The 15,903-nt window shown below is 40.0% G+C and overlaps 1 protein-coding gene across 2 annotated transcripts; it reads left to right on the top strand.

Annotated features, from left to right (window-relative positions):
* Positions 1-2,131: 2,131 nt before the first annotated feature.
* On the top strand, positions 2,132-5,552 carry LOC147620651 (microtubule-associated protein 70-1-like). 2 transcript variants are annotated; one of them, XM_086824916.1, is made up of 10 exons: positions 2,132-2,643; positions 2,723-2,808; positions 2,896-2,961; positions 3,074-3,244; positions 3,324-3,494; positions 3,569-3,724; positions 3,839-3,985; positions 4,086-4,157; positions 4,253-4,909; positions 5,015-5,552. In XM_086824916.1, the coding sequence occupies exons 1-10, from the start codon at positions 2,373-2,375 to the stop codon at positions 5,303-5,305; spliced, it is 2,088 nt and encodes a 695-aa protein (XP_086681042.1). In that variant the 5' UTR covers positions 2,132-2,372; the 3' UTR covers positions 5,306-5,552. The 2 variants fall into 2 exon arrangements, with proteins under 2 accessions (XP_086681042.1, XP_086681041.1); XM_086824915.1 differs by having other exon boundaries at positions 3,566-3,724.
* The last annotated feature ends 10,351 nt before the right edge of the window (positions 5,553-15,903 follow it).

Raw genomic sequence — 15,903 nt, 5'->3', positions numbered from 1 at the left:
CAATATTGCCTTTAGAAGTCCATATGCACTGCAATGCTGCATAATCACTATCTTCTTTCTTCTTACTATATATTGCATCATGCTAGAAAAGAACTATGAAACCTTTTATGTACTAAAAATTTGAGATTAAGCTAATCTACACTTATGTAATTTTATCCCTTCTCCAAATCCATAGAGAAAGATATATTAGCATTCAAAGGCATACAAATTCTAAATTTTAGCAAGCATGACAAAGTCAAATAATCTAAATTTCAAAAAATCATCACAAGTTTGTTTTAAAATTCTTTAAATATTTAAGGGTTGGAAAGGATAAAAATAGTGTAGTTAAATCCTTTTTTCAAACCTCTTCCTTTGATTTTTAGTGGTGAAAATGAAAAGTGAAATTCTTACCAAGATGGGTAATAACCCCATGGATGGACTTGAGGTATTCTTGAATCTATTAGAGAGGTGAACATGCAAGTCTCAACTAATTCAGTATCTAAATTAAAGCACTTATAAGTAAAATGAAAAAGACACCTTTTGAAGTAATTGCTAAATGAACTAGCCCTTTGATGTTTAAAGCTTGTGTGGGTGATAAGGAAGTCGATGTTTTGCTTTATAATGGGGAAAATTATAACCGAGGGGAGTCCTTTAAAGAAACTCCATACCTAGCACTGGCATTCAAGGGATAATTTAAAACCCCCATAGCTACATATTTTTATAAGTAAAATACACTCTTTTAGCTTTTAAGATATAAAGAACCTCTTCTTTTATATATGGCTTATTTCACTTTTTGAATTGAAAATCCCCTTCTATATAGGTAAATTTCATATAACTCTACAAGATAGTAGAACCCCTGCTATTGAACTTAAGAGATATCTTACATACTCTTGAATGGTTAACTTGTGCAAAAGCTACAAATTCCCATAACATCTAGTATGCACACCTACATGGTATATTTCATGATTGCTAAGGAGAAATGGTTTTGGGATTCTATTTTGGAAATAAAATAGTTCCATCAGTTTAACCCCACTTTGGACTTTGTTGATTATGTAAAGCATACTCTCAATTTTAATATGCATGAGGGTAAAACTTAATATCTTCAAGGTATAAAAACACTTACCTTATGAACCCTTGATTAATAAAGTACGTGTTGGAAAGTGGATTTTGGATTATGGCATTTTCTTTGTTTGTGCTTGTCTTAGATTTTTGACATGATAACTCTCATGTTTGGTCATCCAAGTTACCTTTTAAGGACTTCTAGGGTTGTCCTACTAAAGGTTTTTAGTGACTTAAGGAACATGAATTCTAGAATTCTAGGGTTGTTCTAAAGCTTTTTATTGACTTAACTAGCATGAATTCTAGGATTGTCCTAAAGTTTTTTAGTGACATAAGTAGTTGCATGACTTTATTCGTGGACAATATTATCAATCCTAGCTCGTTAGAGATTTTAGAAATGTTTTCTTGGATGAGTTTCCAGATGCGGGTTACCACCTAGGAGAGGGGTTGACCATAAGATAATTTAAGTTTTTGGTACTCAAATAATAGAACATATATGCATAAAACCTAAGCCTTACTATTCATATAGGAGTTACTCATGCACACACATGTGCATGAGTAAGTTGTACACATGTACATGTGTCTTTAGGCATGTACATGTAGACACATGTACATGATGTTCACTATCTTATATTCATGTACATGGGTATATTTTAAATTATTGCATATATATGTAATATGTATCATGTCCGTGCGAACGGATATCAGCGACGTGCGTGTGTGTGTGAGAGAGAGAGAGAGAGAGAGAGGGAGCATGTCATCGCCGTACTAGATTTATGTAAGGAGTCAGGACCTTTACACATCGCCCAAACTTGCAGCGGAAATGTTTCATGGAGGGCCTGCAGTTGCATAACCCGGCCGGCAATGGAGATGGACGGGAGACATCTTTTGGGTACTCAGTAAAAAGTCAATGCAGGCAGTGTGCTTACTTTTAAGGCGCTATGCGAGTTGTGAAAGAGGAAGAAGTTGTCTAAATTTTGATGCTACCGACAAACACTATTGAAGGGTTGAAACTTGACTTAGTTTCCGAGATTACACACACACACACACACACACACACACATATATATATATATATGCGCTGGTAACTTGTTTGTAGATTTCTGCACTAGAAGGTAATATCATCTTATAAAAGGCAGCTCCGTATCCAGCCTCTCTCGTGATCTTCCTTCCTACGTAGCAAGTGCACGTACTAGAATATAGGAGCCCTTCTTCCAGCTTTGCCAGCCGCGAAGTCTGCGAGTAGCCAAGCAATCTTGGCCTCCATGCAGCACCATTAGTAGCACCACCACCACCATCACGCGAGTAACCACGTCCACGACAGATTCCATCTCATGGAGCCAGGGTCCTGTATCATGAGCTTTTACGCGATCTCATGCAGTGCCATCAACAATATAGAGGCTGACGCCGATCACATTGTTGACGACGGCGGAGTGGACATAATTGACCACCATCATCACTCGCCGCCTCCTGTGATTGACAGCTCAGAAGCTAGCCTTGCGAGCCCTCGTAGCTTCTCGGATCATCATCACGACTTCATCGCTCTCCTTCACGGCTTAGACCCAGTGAAGGAGGAGATCAACCGCCTTGAGAACGAAGTGCGAGGTAATCGATCATTCGTGTACAATTGTAATCTCCTTACAAGAGACCATTAGTTATGTCATGTTGTAATACGTTGTTCCAGAAAAAAACCGAGAGATAGCAGAAGCTCAAGGAGAAATCAAAGCTCTTAAGTTGGCCGAGCGTTCGAGAGAAAAAGCAGTCGAAGAGGTACCTATAATGTAAAACTGGTCATTGGAACGATGTGATCACCAGATTCTAATGTAGTCTTTTTTTCCACGGTTGATATGCATGCAGCTTTCAGACGAGCTTGCGAGAGTTGATGAGAGGCTGGAAAGGGCGGAGCTTCTCCTAGATAACAAGGTTCGCAAATCATAATCACCTACATTTAATTATAATCGTCAGACATGTAAGATTATTTTTCCATACGACCATGCTCTAAAGAAGGCTATTGACATAAACAATGTATACGAAGAATCTTGAGTTGAAGCGCCTGAGCGACGAGAAGAGAGCAGCGCAGGCGGCTCAGCATGCGGCGGAAGCCACTCTGAGGCGGGTCCAAGCGGCGCAGAAAGACGAAGACATGCCCCCCATCGAGGCCATCCTTGCTCCCCTCGACGCCGAGATCAAGCTTACCCGCCAGGAGGTACTAACTTTTACACCCAATGTCGCACCAATTATTTCCAATCACTAGAATCGACAATTCATTGCTAAATATCTGCAAGGTTGCAAGATTACAAGAGGATAACAGAGCGCTAGACCGATTGACAAAAGCCAAAGAAGCTGCTTTGCTTGAGGCTGAAAGGAGAGTCCAAATCGCCACTGCAAAGGCCTCCATGGTGGACGATTTGCAGAACAAGAACCAGGAGCTTGCCAGGCACATCGACTTCTGCCAGGTAAAACTGGGTTCGTCTGTTATGATACATTTTAATATATTGCTCGCACCAGCTCATAATGCGTTGACCAGCAGGAGGAGAACAAATTACTGGACAAATTGCACAGGCAGAAGATCACAGAGGTTGAGAAGCTCAGCATGACGGTGGCAGAGCTCGAAGAGGAGCTTCTCTCAAGCGGGAATGCGGCTAACGCTGCACGCGATTACCAACGCCAACTTCAGCAATTGCAGGTTCTAATAAGATAATTAGCAGCACAATTTTCCACTGCCATGTCGTTGCTTGGTGTAATTGGCCAGTTTGACGTTAGCTACAATGATCAATGTGCGTCTGATTACGCGCCATAGGAAGAGAAGAAAGCATTGGAACGAGAACTTGCTCGAGTCAAGATCACAGCTAACAGAGTTGCAGTGGTGGTGGCCAATGGCTGGAAAGACTCCAACGACAAGGTCATGCCCGTGAGACAATGGCTCGAGGAGAGGCGATTTCTGCAGGTGAATTCGCTTGCAACGTCATCCGGTTTATAAGATTGCAGTAGGCGTGCGTTTGTATCGCTAGGCATACAGATTCATACCTGCTTCTGATCATGTTCAGGGTGAGATGGTGCAGCTTCGTGAGAAGCTAGCTTCGATGGAAAGGGCAGCCAAGACTGAGGCGATCCTCAAGGTGGATTGGTGATATAATTCAACTTTGATTTCGTTTTTACTTGTTGAATGGAGGATTACATTCTATTGAGCGGCTATGAATACTACATCATGTAGGAGAAAGTTCAACTGAGGCTTAAGGTTTTGGAAGAAAGCTTCTTGAACGCATCTCCCAGCAATGCTTCTCAGGCAGCTGCTGCTGGCGCTGTAGCCACCAGCCGCCCTCCACCAGCTCGAGCTCATTTGCTCAGCCTAAACATAGCGAGCGGCTCCAGCTATAAGAGCGTCAATATCAACACTACCAGCACATCTGCACTAGCAGCCGGTAGGTCTATCAACGGAGCCGATTGTCATCAAGACGGCAGAAAGCTGCTAGGGCGGTGCAACTCCGCCCGAGCCTTGCTACAGAGGAATGTCAGATCCATCTCCAAATCCTTCAATACGGGCAATGCTGTGGAAATCAGCCCTAAAAGCAGCTTAATCAAGCAGCAACAACAAGAGATGAGCAAGATATCAGCAGCTCCTTATAATCGACGTGACACAAACTACATCATGGGCAAAACTAGCTCGTCATGTGTGAAGGTGGAATCTGCTGCCATCTGCACCAGTAGTACTGATGTGCAGGTGATCGCAGCTGGTAAGCCCTTGGCGGACGTCACAGGAGACTATGTGTCGGGGCAGTTGTATGACCTGCTGCAGAAGGAAGTGATCCTCCTGAGAAAGACATGCCACGAGAAAGATCGTGGCCTAAGCGATAAAGACAATGCTATCGAGGTTCTATTAGCATCTCCTGTTATTATTATTAATTCCTCTTTTTGTATTCATTTATTCTAATTCAGCTTTGTTTATATAAATTTTCATTTATAATATATATTACAGATGCTGGAGAAGAAAGTGAGTGCACTAAACCGCACAATGGAGCTAGAATCAAAGAGAATGAGACGAGAAGTTGGCGCCATGGAGAGGGAGGTGGCTGCCTTGCGCTCGTCGAAGTGTGGTGGAGCAGCTAATAATAATAGTGTAACTAGTAATAATACGAATACAGATACAAACCAGGATGATTCCAGCTGCTGCGGCAATAACAACGAATCGAGCAAGGGGTCGTCGATTAATAACAAGAATGCCGCCCTGCATCATCATCATCATGGGACTCTTCGATTCAGATACTGACGTTGATAATAGTTCTCAACCAACCAGCTAGCGCGCTGAAACAATAATTAGTAATAAATTTCTAATAATTGTCATCCGTCTAGTAAGCGTGGTCTAATTAGATCTTTCCTCTTTACACAAAAGCAGCTATGCGTTACGTCTTTTCAAAATCAAGAGAGAGATTTGCAAAATTTAACCCACGTAACCAATTATCATTTGTAATATATATATATTATACAAATTAGTACATGCAATATTCTGCAATCAATCGTAGCCTACGCTACGCCAACATTCATTTCGGATTTGGAAGCTAAATTATGGTTCACCGTCGGATCGATCACGTTGTGCCATTAATCGTAGCCTACGCTACGCCAACATTCATTACGGATTTGGAAGCTAAATTATGGTTCACCGTCGGATCGATCATGTTGTGCCATTAATTAATGTTGTGTACCATGTCATTTTGGGCGGGCTACAGCAGATATAGGGACCGTTTTTTTTTTAAACTTTACCTTTTCTCTCTCTCTCTCTCTAACCAGGCTCTACCTGTTAATCTTTTTAATAAAGTGCGGGTTTGTGGATACTAGTTAGGTGAAGAATACACGCTCGCTCTCTATGTGGCAATTGTAATATTTTTTTTGGGCATTACTAGAAGTTGACCCAACTACCTTACCGAATCCCAACTAATAATAATTCTTGACTAAACCCAATTACAATTGCTCACATACTATGATTTTGATTAGATATTAACCTCTATTAGGATTGATAATAGCACATTAAACATAGTTTGGTGCTAACAATGTTATGGGCTTACAACCTCACTAACACTGCACCCTAAAATAGCACCCTAAAGTAGTGCCTAGGTGACACCTCAAGCCACCACCAGCACAGCACTTTAGCAACGTACGATGACAAGATGCAATGGCAAACAATGCTGGGTCTGTAGGACAACATGAATATTGACACCTTAAATGACCAACTTTGAAAACGGTGCATGCAGATGATCTTGGAAGAAAGGGAGTCTAGATCATGAGGTGCTGGAAGACTATGAAGAGGAGGTGATGGATTATCAACAAAGGGAACGCGTGGCATATTGGATTGTACAACACTTTGGGTAGTCACTTCACACCTCTTATGCAAGAATAAAAGTAGGCCAACAACTCAATACTTTGATGGCTAGAGTAGTTTTGGCTCTTGCTCCCCACAGGTTTTTAAGTTTATGTTCACATGCTCTTGAATTGAGGTCGCTATGGGCACTTCAAATAGTGCTCTTTTCTCATATGGAAAATTATGAGATCAAGGATTGCTACCATGATGCCATCTCGCATGACCTTATGGTCCATGATTTAATATGCATGAGCCTTGGGGATGGACCTGTCGAAATACTACATGCTCAAATGTCATGGGAGTCATTGAATCTATAAGTCAAGAATATATTGAGGCTGCAACGAGAATTAATGACTTTAAAGGATAGATCGGGAGAACCATGTACATAAAGTAGCATCACAATCACTACAGTTGGGAAATCCGTGATTGGCATTCACACTCCTCAACAATCTGCCAAGCAGCACATGGTACCAAGTCACACCTTGGATGGAAGACCCGAAATTGGCATTCGTACTCCTCAGCAATCAGCCAAATAAACGGTAGTCACCTTCGATAGAAGAGATGAAGCAAGGGATTTTGATTACCTGGTGGCAATGCTAGAGCAAGAAGAACAGAGACAATACCTACAAAGACTCGATCATAATGACAAAGCTTTCATTACAAGAACATCAGAAAATAATAAAAGGAGAAGGTGGGAAAATGGAAATAACTGTAATGTGGTGGAACATGTCCATGTGCAAATTAGCTTAGGATATGTGTGTATGGGCATATGAGGAGAGGCCAAATTAGTGTAATGTGAACTGTGGGCCTGATTATAATTAGCTAGTACTAATCATTTATACTCATCTTCTTTCCCATTAGCAAGCTGCCATGGTGTTTACTCCCATCAAGAGTATATAGGTGAACTTAAATGCTAGTACTAATCATTTTTACTCATCTTCTTTCCCATTAGCAAGCTTCCATGGTGTTTACTCCCATCAAGAGTATATAGGTGAACTCAAATGGACCTAATCACAATTAGCTCATACTAATCATTTTTACTCATCTTCTTTCCCATCATCAAGCTTCCATAGTGTTTATTCCCATTAAGAGTATTCGTGTGTGCACTCCATGTCATGAGATGCAACCCTTATCTCTTCTTCCTCCTTTCCTCCTTCTTACAGTGGTATCTAAGCTTCATGTTTTGATCCATCTCTTGCATAGAAGGATAAAATCATGTCTAATATTTTAATCTCATGTCTAAACCTAGCTCGACTCTACTACTAGTTGTGAGACCCCTATCCCTCTATCTATGGCAACATAATCACACTAAGGCATCTTTGAAGTTTTCATTAGGAATTTTTTGGACCTAACAAGAGCCTTCTAAGGATTCTTAATTTTAAGGGATTAGAGCTTAAAAAGTTGGGCTTAAGGGAGACAAAGGCTATGATGACCCCTATTTTTTGCTTTGCCACATCAGCCACACCTTCCTAGTTTCACTTTTTAAAGGGAATATTCTCATACTCTCTCTTACTTTTTGACTTTTTTCATGCTTTCTCTCTTATTTTTTGAATTTTTTCATACTTTCTCTCTTATTTTTTGAATTTTTTATCTTCACTCTCTACAAATTGAATCTTTCTTGTCAGTTTGAAATCTCCTTTGTCATTAACTCCCACCATATCTCCCTTCCACATCAGCAAAATATTCTCGTATTTAGGTAGGTCCCAAAAAAGTAAAAATTTTTATTCTTTTATTTTTTTACATTTTGAGGTAGAAAAAACATCACCCAACCAATATGTATGAATTTTTTATCTTCACTCTCTTAAATTGAATCTTTCTTGCCAGTTTGAAATCTCCTTTCTGATTAACTCCCACCATATCTCCCTTTCACATCAGCAAAACATTCTCGTATTTAGATGGGTCCCAAAAAGTGAAATTTTTTATTTTTTTACATTTTGAGGTGGAAAAAACACCACCCAACCAACCCCATAAACATAACTAACTGTCATGAACCACTACAACATGAGATTCCGAAATTGTGGGAACTTTAAAAATTATTATTTCTTAAATTTTCTCATAAATGTAATTTATTGATGAAAAACTCCATGTTAGTATATTTGTATATCAAAAATATCATTTTCTACTTAGAAAAACTGATTTGTGTTAAACTTCCAACAGCAAAGTTTTAACAGTCTCTCACTCACTCACTCTCTCTCTCTCTCTCTCTCTCTCTCCCTCCCTCTGAGGATCTCTCTGCTTTAGCTTCTTCCTCTACTTAGCTATGGAGCCTTTGCAAGCTATGTGTGTAGCCCCTTGTAAAGCTAGAAAACGGAAGGTTGATTTACACATTCATATTCCTGAAGAGTATGGCAGCTTTAAAAAAACCCATCCTACTGATACACAATCTGTCCAAGCTCGTAGGATAGCTAAGGAGAAAAATATAGATCTTTGGGTTGATGGGCATCTCTATCCAATTGACCCTCCATTAAGAGCAAACTCTCCTTTTCGTGATTTATCATCTTTTATGCAATTTGTTGGTAAAAGAGAGCTTGGCTTGCTAGGATACTGCAGAAGATTGACTACAAGTGGAGCTTGGCAAACCCATATTCTCCAATCTCAATTGCAAGTATCACAATAAATCAAGAAATCAAGTTTTATCAGAGGAACACTGAGTTGCTGATAAGAAGAGCCCCTTTCGCTCACACAGTAATGAAGGAGATTCTCCAATGATATAGAACAGAGTTCCGTGTGCAGAGGATTACCCTTGAAGCATTGCAAGAAGCCTCTGAGGCGGCTTACCTTGTTGGGCTTTTTGAAGACACCAACCTTCTTGCAATACATGCAAAGAGGATTACCATATCTGTCCCAAGGACATGCAACTAGCTCGGTGCATTCGAGGTGAGCGAGACACGATCTAGAGATCTTAGATGTTAACCTTCTTTTTGAAGCAACTCTTTTGTTTCAAACCCCCCTTTGTTAACAAGCCTATCTGGCTTTCATTTATAACCTTCTGATAATTTAAATTTTAAGTTTCTCTTACAATGTCTCGGTGTCATCATGTTTGTTTAACATGGAGTGTCTATCATGTGCCAGTTTGTTACCCAAGGCATCAGAAATGCTCTTGGAGGACTGAGGAAGCTGTGCCAGAACAGTGCGAATTTAACCTCTGCAATGGCGATATAGGCTCAAAATTTACACTGTTCTGGCACTTCTCCCTTAGCCACTCAAGATCATTTTTGATGCATTTATAATGAAGTTGAGCACACTAATTGTGAGAAACATTAGTTTACAAGATAAAAATACCTTTAATCATGTGTGAAAATACACTGTTTATCATCCAATGCATCAAAATTGCTCCTACAGGACTGGGAAAGCTATGCCAGAACAGTGCGAATTTAGGCTCTACAGCAGCGGCGACGATGCAGGCTCAAAATTCACACTGTTCTGGCATTGCTCCCCTAGCCACTCAGGATCATTTCTGATGCATTTATAATGAAGTTGAGTACACTAATTGTGAGAAACAATAGTTTATAAGATAAAAATAGCTTTAATCATGTATAAAATTACATTATTTGTCATCCAATGCATCAGTTCTAATTGCTCCTGGAGGACTGGGAAAGCTATGCCAGAACAGTGTGAATTTAGGCTCTACAGCGATGCTGCAGGCTCAAAATTTGCACTATTCTGGCACTGCTCTCCCAGCCACTCAGGATCATTTTTGATGCATTTATAATGAAGTTGAGTACATTAATTATAAAAAATATTAATTTACAAGATAAAAATATCTTTAATCATGTGTAAAAATACATTATTTATCATCCAATACATCGGAATTGCTCCTGGAGGGGTGGGGAAGCTATGCCAGAACAGTGCAAATTTGGGCTCTCTACAGCAGCGGTGTGCAGGCTCAAAATTCACACTGTTCTGGCACTGCTCTCCCATCCACTCAGAATTATTTCTGATGCATTTATAATGAAGTTGAGTACATTGATTATGAAAAATAGTAATTTACAAGATAAAAATACCTTTAATCATGTGTAAAAATACATTATTTGTCATCGAGTGCATCAGAATTGCTCTTGAAGGGTTGAGGAAGCTGTGCCAAACAGTGCGAATTTGGGCTCTACAGCAGCGATGCAGGTTCAAAATTTACACTGTTATGGCACTCTCCCCACCTAGGCTTCCAGGGTCATTTTTGATGCATTCACAAAAACATTGATGGTACAAACTATAAAAAAAATGATATACTTGATGAAAATAAGTTTGCAAAAATTGCATTGTATTCATAATAAGAAGTGATACATCATCTTTACAAAAGCTTTCTTACAATATTGAGCTTCCTTCTCTTGTTATTGGTGGGCAGAGTGTGCTTAAGGAGTGATTGGGCTATTTCTTGAGGATCCTCTATGCCTATGCTTTTGGCTATACCTATACGAACAAGAAGCTTACCCCTAAACCTAGAACCAAAAACATCGAAGGCAAGGGATTTTTAAATCAGAACTATACATTTTGGTGCTCTGTGCCATAGAGGCTACACAGAGCACCTTAGAGAGGGCTTTCAAAAAGAAGAGAGTGAAGGCAGATTGAGGGGTGTAGTCCCTATGGATAATGGCAATGCCATCCACAAGAAGCCGACCAAGATAGTGCACCAACACAGCATCATGTCCATGGACCTTGGCCTAGTCTCTGCTGTCGCCGCCTCTCCCTGCAAATGCATCAATTTCAACCACTCTCTACAATCAAAGGAAAAATCAAATTATTTTCCTATACATAATTTCCATGGTTGTCCCCTCCTTATGCTTTCCAATCTGTAAAAATATAGAAAGTGGCACAATAACCAGAAAGTGTAAGGGTTAATTCTAGATATGTAGTGGAATCAGATATACCTTTCTTCTCATCAACTTGAAACTTGACTCTTCCACATTGTCAAAGCCCATGATGCTAAAGTGTTGACGTAGGTCTGCTAGGCTCCAATGCTTGCTTGCTGCCACTCGCTCAATCCATCCATTTTGCATTATCACAGCTACCTCAATAGACATAATTTCTTCTTCTGAGGCTTGAAGTGGGATCCATGTCCCGTGCTTTTGCATCCATCTTTGGTAGTGTAGACGCATACAAAATAGAGCGTGCCTTCAAGAACCTGCAAGACACTGTAGAATCTACTACATTGCACTTGTACACATCACCTTGATGTGACCCCTCATTAACCTCCCAACCCTCTCCTAGTAATCCTTGAATTTGGTCACACCGTACCTCCTTACAAATATACATTAATTTTGTTTGGTGCATTGGCATGGAATTGAACATGTGCACAAAAACATGTAAAGGACAAAACCAATTTAGCCCTACTGACCTAGATGCCTTTGAAAAATTTTAAATTTTTAGGGTTTTTAATCTGTGCAATTCTAGGTGGGGGGACCTCTAAGTTTGGGCCCAAGAGGTAGGGGGACAAGAGTAGTAATTAGACCCCATTAGCAAACCAAAGCTTGGGCCCCCTAGGGTCAAAGAAGTCAAAAATGTGCACCCAGCCCTCTTCCTATTAGTCTATTCCTAATCAAAAGTTAATCCAAGAGGCCCTCTTTGGGTCCAAAAAATTTCTAATGTCATCAACATTGTGTATATAATGGAAGTCAATAGAGAGTTGAGCCTAGTTTGAATGTTTCAAATGGGACAACAAAGGTAATATCCACTTGATTTTCACCTCTTTCCTCACAAGCTTGGTGGATAAGGTGAGTCGTCTTGATGCTTATGGGCTGATTTTGATCACTTTCTTATAAATTTATATCAAGAAAATTAAGAAAATGCTTCTCTACATGGCCATGAACATGGGGCTTTCTCTTATGAGCAAGTAGTGGATTATTCTTGATCAAGAATGTAATCATTATAGCTTCTTGCTACTTTCTTGATGATTCTTGAAGATTTCTAAGCTATGAAAGCATCATGCAAGCCTATGATATTTGTGACGCCAACTATTAATTGATCCTTGCATATGCATAGTCAAGATTTGGTGATGATAATGCTTAATTTAGAACAATATTATGCGGGTCTGTGGAATACTATATGAGTTATATAGCCCAAATTTATAGCATAGGTTTAGTTGGCACATAACAATTTTAAACTAGTTTGTGAAAGAGCTATATAGCAGAGGCTGTTACTATAGGAAGGGCTGCCAACTTCCCCACTATTAACAATAACGAGCGTAGGATGGCCGCTACTACCAATCATTTCAAACTCGTTTGGACTATGGTGCGACTAAAACGTTATCTTCCTTTGCCGCGTATTCCTGCTCTACGTGTTCACTGGATAGGTTTGCTTGTTTACCTATTGCAATACACACACACACACACACACACACACACACACACACACACACACACACACACACACACACACACACACAGAGAGAGAGTTTGCACGTTGCCAAAATATTGCAGGTCTCTCTCTCTCAATGAAGGATGGGAAGGTCAGGCTCTTCAATGAAGTCACAAGCTTTTTCTAGAAAAGAAGAGGGAAGCACATCCATGATCAAGGAAGTTGCCCCACCTCACCACAAAAAAATTTATCTCGCTATGCACAGGACTTTCATGAAGATCGGGGTCTTTCCATGGTAGGAGTGGATCCCCACACCTTGTATGGGAAGAATGACATCTCTCATGAAAATTGGAGCTCTGTTTTTTGTGCTCAAAGCCCCTTTTAGGAAATAGCAAGAAGATTAAATCATATTATGCAAAGCCAAAGTTTGCAGAATGCTTGGTCCATCGACATTGGGATGTCTATCAAGAGAAGGACCATTCAATACGAGATCGGGCATCAAGCTGCAAAATCATTTGCCTTGGAGAATTGTGAGGCTACAAAAAGGGCTGAGAGCAAGGAGGAGCAATACACCATCGCTTGGGCTCCATTCACAGAGAGGGCAATGAAGAGCAACGATGAGAGACACAATCTAGAAAAGAAGCGCTTAAAGTGGGAAGAGTAGATGATGATTATATCTGAGGATGATGCAAAGCAACATACTGTGAAAGGTCCACGTGCACGTCCACATCCGACAACACCCTTTCAATTCACCCAGACAAAGCTGAGTGAGCTGGTTGAGTTGCACAATGCATCGGTTCAAAGGTTGGGAAATGTGAGATGCTCTGTAGAGCAATCAAAGCAAACATTAAAAGATAGAATGAGAGATCTACATATAAGGCGGAGGGTGCTCAGCAAATCAATAGCACCTATGTTAGTCGGCTCGAGGAGGAGCTTGCACTTGCCACAGATCGAGGTGATTGAGACTGCCTCATGAAGCTCATAGCAAAATTTCAGGCCACACCGTAGGATGAAATTGCCAAGCTAGAGATGAAAGTAAATGATGCAAAGGTGTGTGCCTTATATTTTTTTAAAAATTTGTTTGTTTGTTTACATTATGTTGCCAGTGTACTATATAGCATTGCTTACCTATTGTGTATCAACTTTATTTTGATATAGCACCAATAATGCTATATAGCACAATTACCATGCTTTCTATAAGAATTTTTTTTAAGATATAACATGGTATGCTTGCTATATAGCACAATTACCATGCTTTATATAAGAATTTTTTCTTAGATATATCATGGTATGCTTGCTATATAGCACAATTGGTGTGCTATATAGCTAATTTGTCTTAGATGTAGCATGGTATGTTTTCTATGTAGCAAAATGAGTATGCTATATAGATCATTTTTCCTAGATATAGCATGGTAGGCTTCCTATATAGCACAATTGGTGTGCTATATAGCTAATTTGTCTTAGATGTAGCATGGTATGTTTTCTAGTAGCAAAATGAGTATGCTATATAGATCATTTTTCCTAGATATAGCATGGTAGGCTTCCTATATAGCACAATTAGTGTGCTATATAGCTAATTTATCTTAGATATATCATGATACATTATCTATACAACACAATGAATATGTTAAAGATCACTCATGATCCTATTTAGCATAATGAGTATGTTATATAGTACTGATGATACTATATAGCAATGTGATATATAGTAGAGAATGTGGTATATAGCACAATACATGCTATATCTAAGAAAGATTATGTGTCATGGCAAGGATCCTTTTTATGTAGCAAACCTTTAAAGAGAATATGGGGGAGAGGGAGAGCTTCAAACCCTAGCAAGCAAACACACACACACACACAAGAGAGAGTAAGACACAAGAGAGAGATGGATGGCTGAATTTTCTTCTATCTTCTTCTTCTCTACTCAATTAACATAACATAAAGATAAGAGTACACACTATATGGGTTAGTACTCAACTACAACAACATACAAGGGTCGGTCCATAATGTGAACCCGACTAAATGAGCTGGTGCTATAATTATGCCAGTCTCTAGTAATCCAATATGGCTGTCACACACTGCTTGTCATCCCACTGGCCGCATATCACCCATAATCTCACCAGCCATGCCAGTGGTATAGATGCAGAAGCTATCACCCAAGCAGGTCATCAATGCCCATCGTAGCACTAGTTGAGCTCGATAACTCAACACTCCCCCTCGAGCTCAACTCCACACACTGCACTCCAAGTAAGCTCCTAAACCTATAGAGCTTCTCTGTGCCCAATGCCTTCATGAAGATGTCAGCAACCTGATCCTCCGTGCTGACATATACCAGATCTACATCTCGTGAAAATCTTCTCTCTCACAAAGTGATAATGCATCTCAATGTGCTTCGTTCTAGCATGATATACTAAGTTACTGGCCAACTCTATACTGCTCATGTTGTCACAATATATGACAACTGCCCTATCCAACACCACGGGCTCTCCCAGTCACCAAGTAGCTTCTAAAACCAAGCTGCCATAGCAACATCCCCTGTACTTTGCCTCTGTAGTACTCGACAAGACAACTGTTGGCTGCTTCTTACTGCTCCAACTCACAGTAGCACTCCCAAATGAGAACATAAAACCACTGGGAGATCTCCTGTCTACAATACTACTAGCCCAATCAGCATCTATGTACCCATGCAACTGTATCTCTGTACCAGCCTCATAGAAAAGTCCATAATAAACTGTGGACTTTATGTACCTGAGGATGCGTCTAGCCACATCCAAGTGTGGCTTCCTAGGGGCCTGCATAAACTAACTCACAAGTCCAATAGCATAGCTCAAGTCTGGCCTCGTAATAGTCATGTAGATCAAACTACCCACTATGCGCCTGTATGTAGTGGGGTCCTCCAAAAGCTCACCTGCACACCTGCAAAAGCGTTGTGTTCTGCTCCAATGGTAATAAAATAGGCTTATAACCTGTCATACTTGTTAAATTTGTAGCAATGTGATTAGCTATGGTGGATCAAATACAAGAATCAACGTCATTAGAAAAGAGAATAGACGATAATTAAGACGTGATTAGTGAGCAATTAACTGATAGCTTAATGTAGGCATGGATAATCAAAAACTAGAAAATTCTTATTAGGCCAATGCCTCAATTTATAGAGTTTACATCCAAGCATCTAATCCCACTGATTTCTCCTTGATTCACTCCACTTGCTTGATTCTCTC

This window comes from Cibotium barometz, chromosome 31 (assembly GCF_041138505.1).
Source record: "Cibotium barometz isolate CiBa-2024 chromosome 31, ASM4113850v1, whole genome shotgun sequence".
Lineage (NCBI taxonomy): Eukaryota > Viridiplantae > Streptophyta > Polypodiopsida > Cyatheales > Cibotiaceae > Cibotium > Cibotium barometz.
Note: the sequence above shows the minus strand (reverse complement) of the source record. Positions and strands in the feature narration are given on the sequence as shown.

Coding starts and splice junctions, on each gene's coding strand:
- LOC147620651 (XM_086824915.1), top strand. CDS start 2,373: ATGGAGCCAGGGTCCTGTATCATGAGCTTTTACGCGATCTCATGCAGT. Junction 3,245..3,323: donor TCAAGCTTACCCGCCAGGAG/GTACTAACTTTT, acceptor AATATCTGCAAG/GTTGCAAGATTACAAGAGGA. Junction 4,158..4,252: donor AGACTGAGGCGATCCTCAAG/GTGGATTGGTGA, acceptor TACATCATGTAG/GAGAAAGTTCAACTGAGGCT.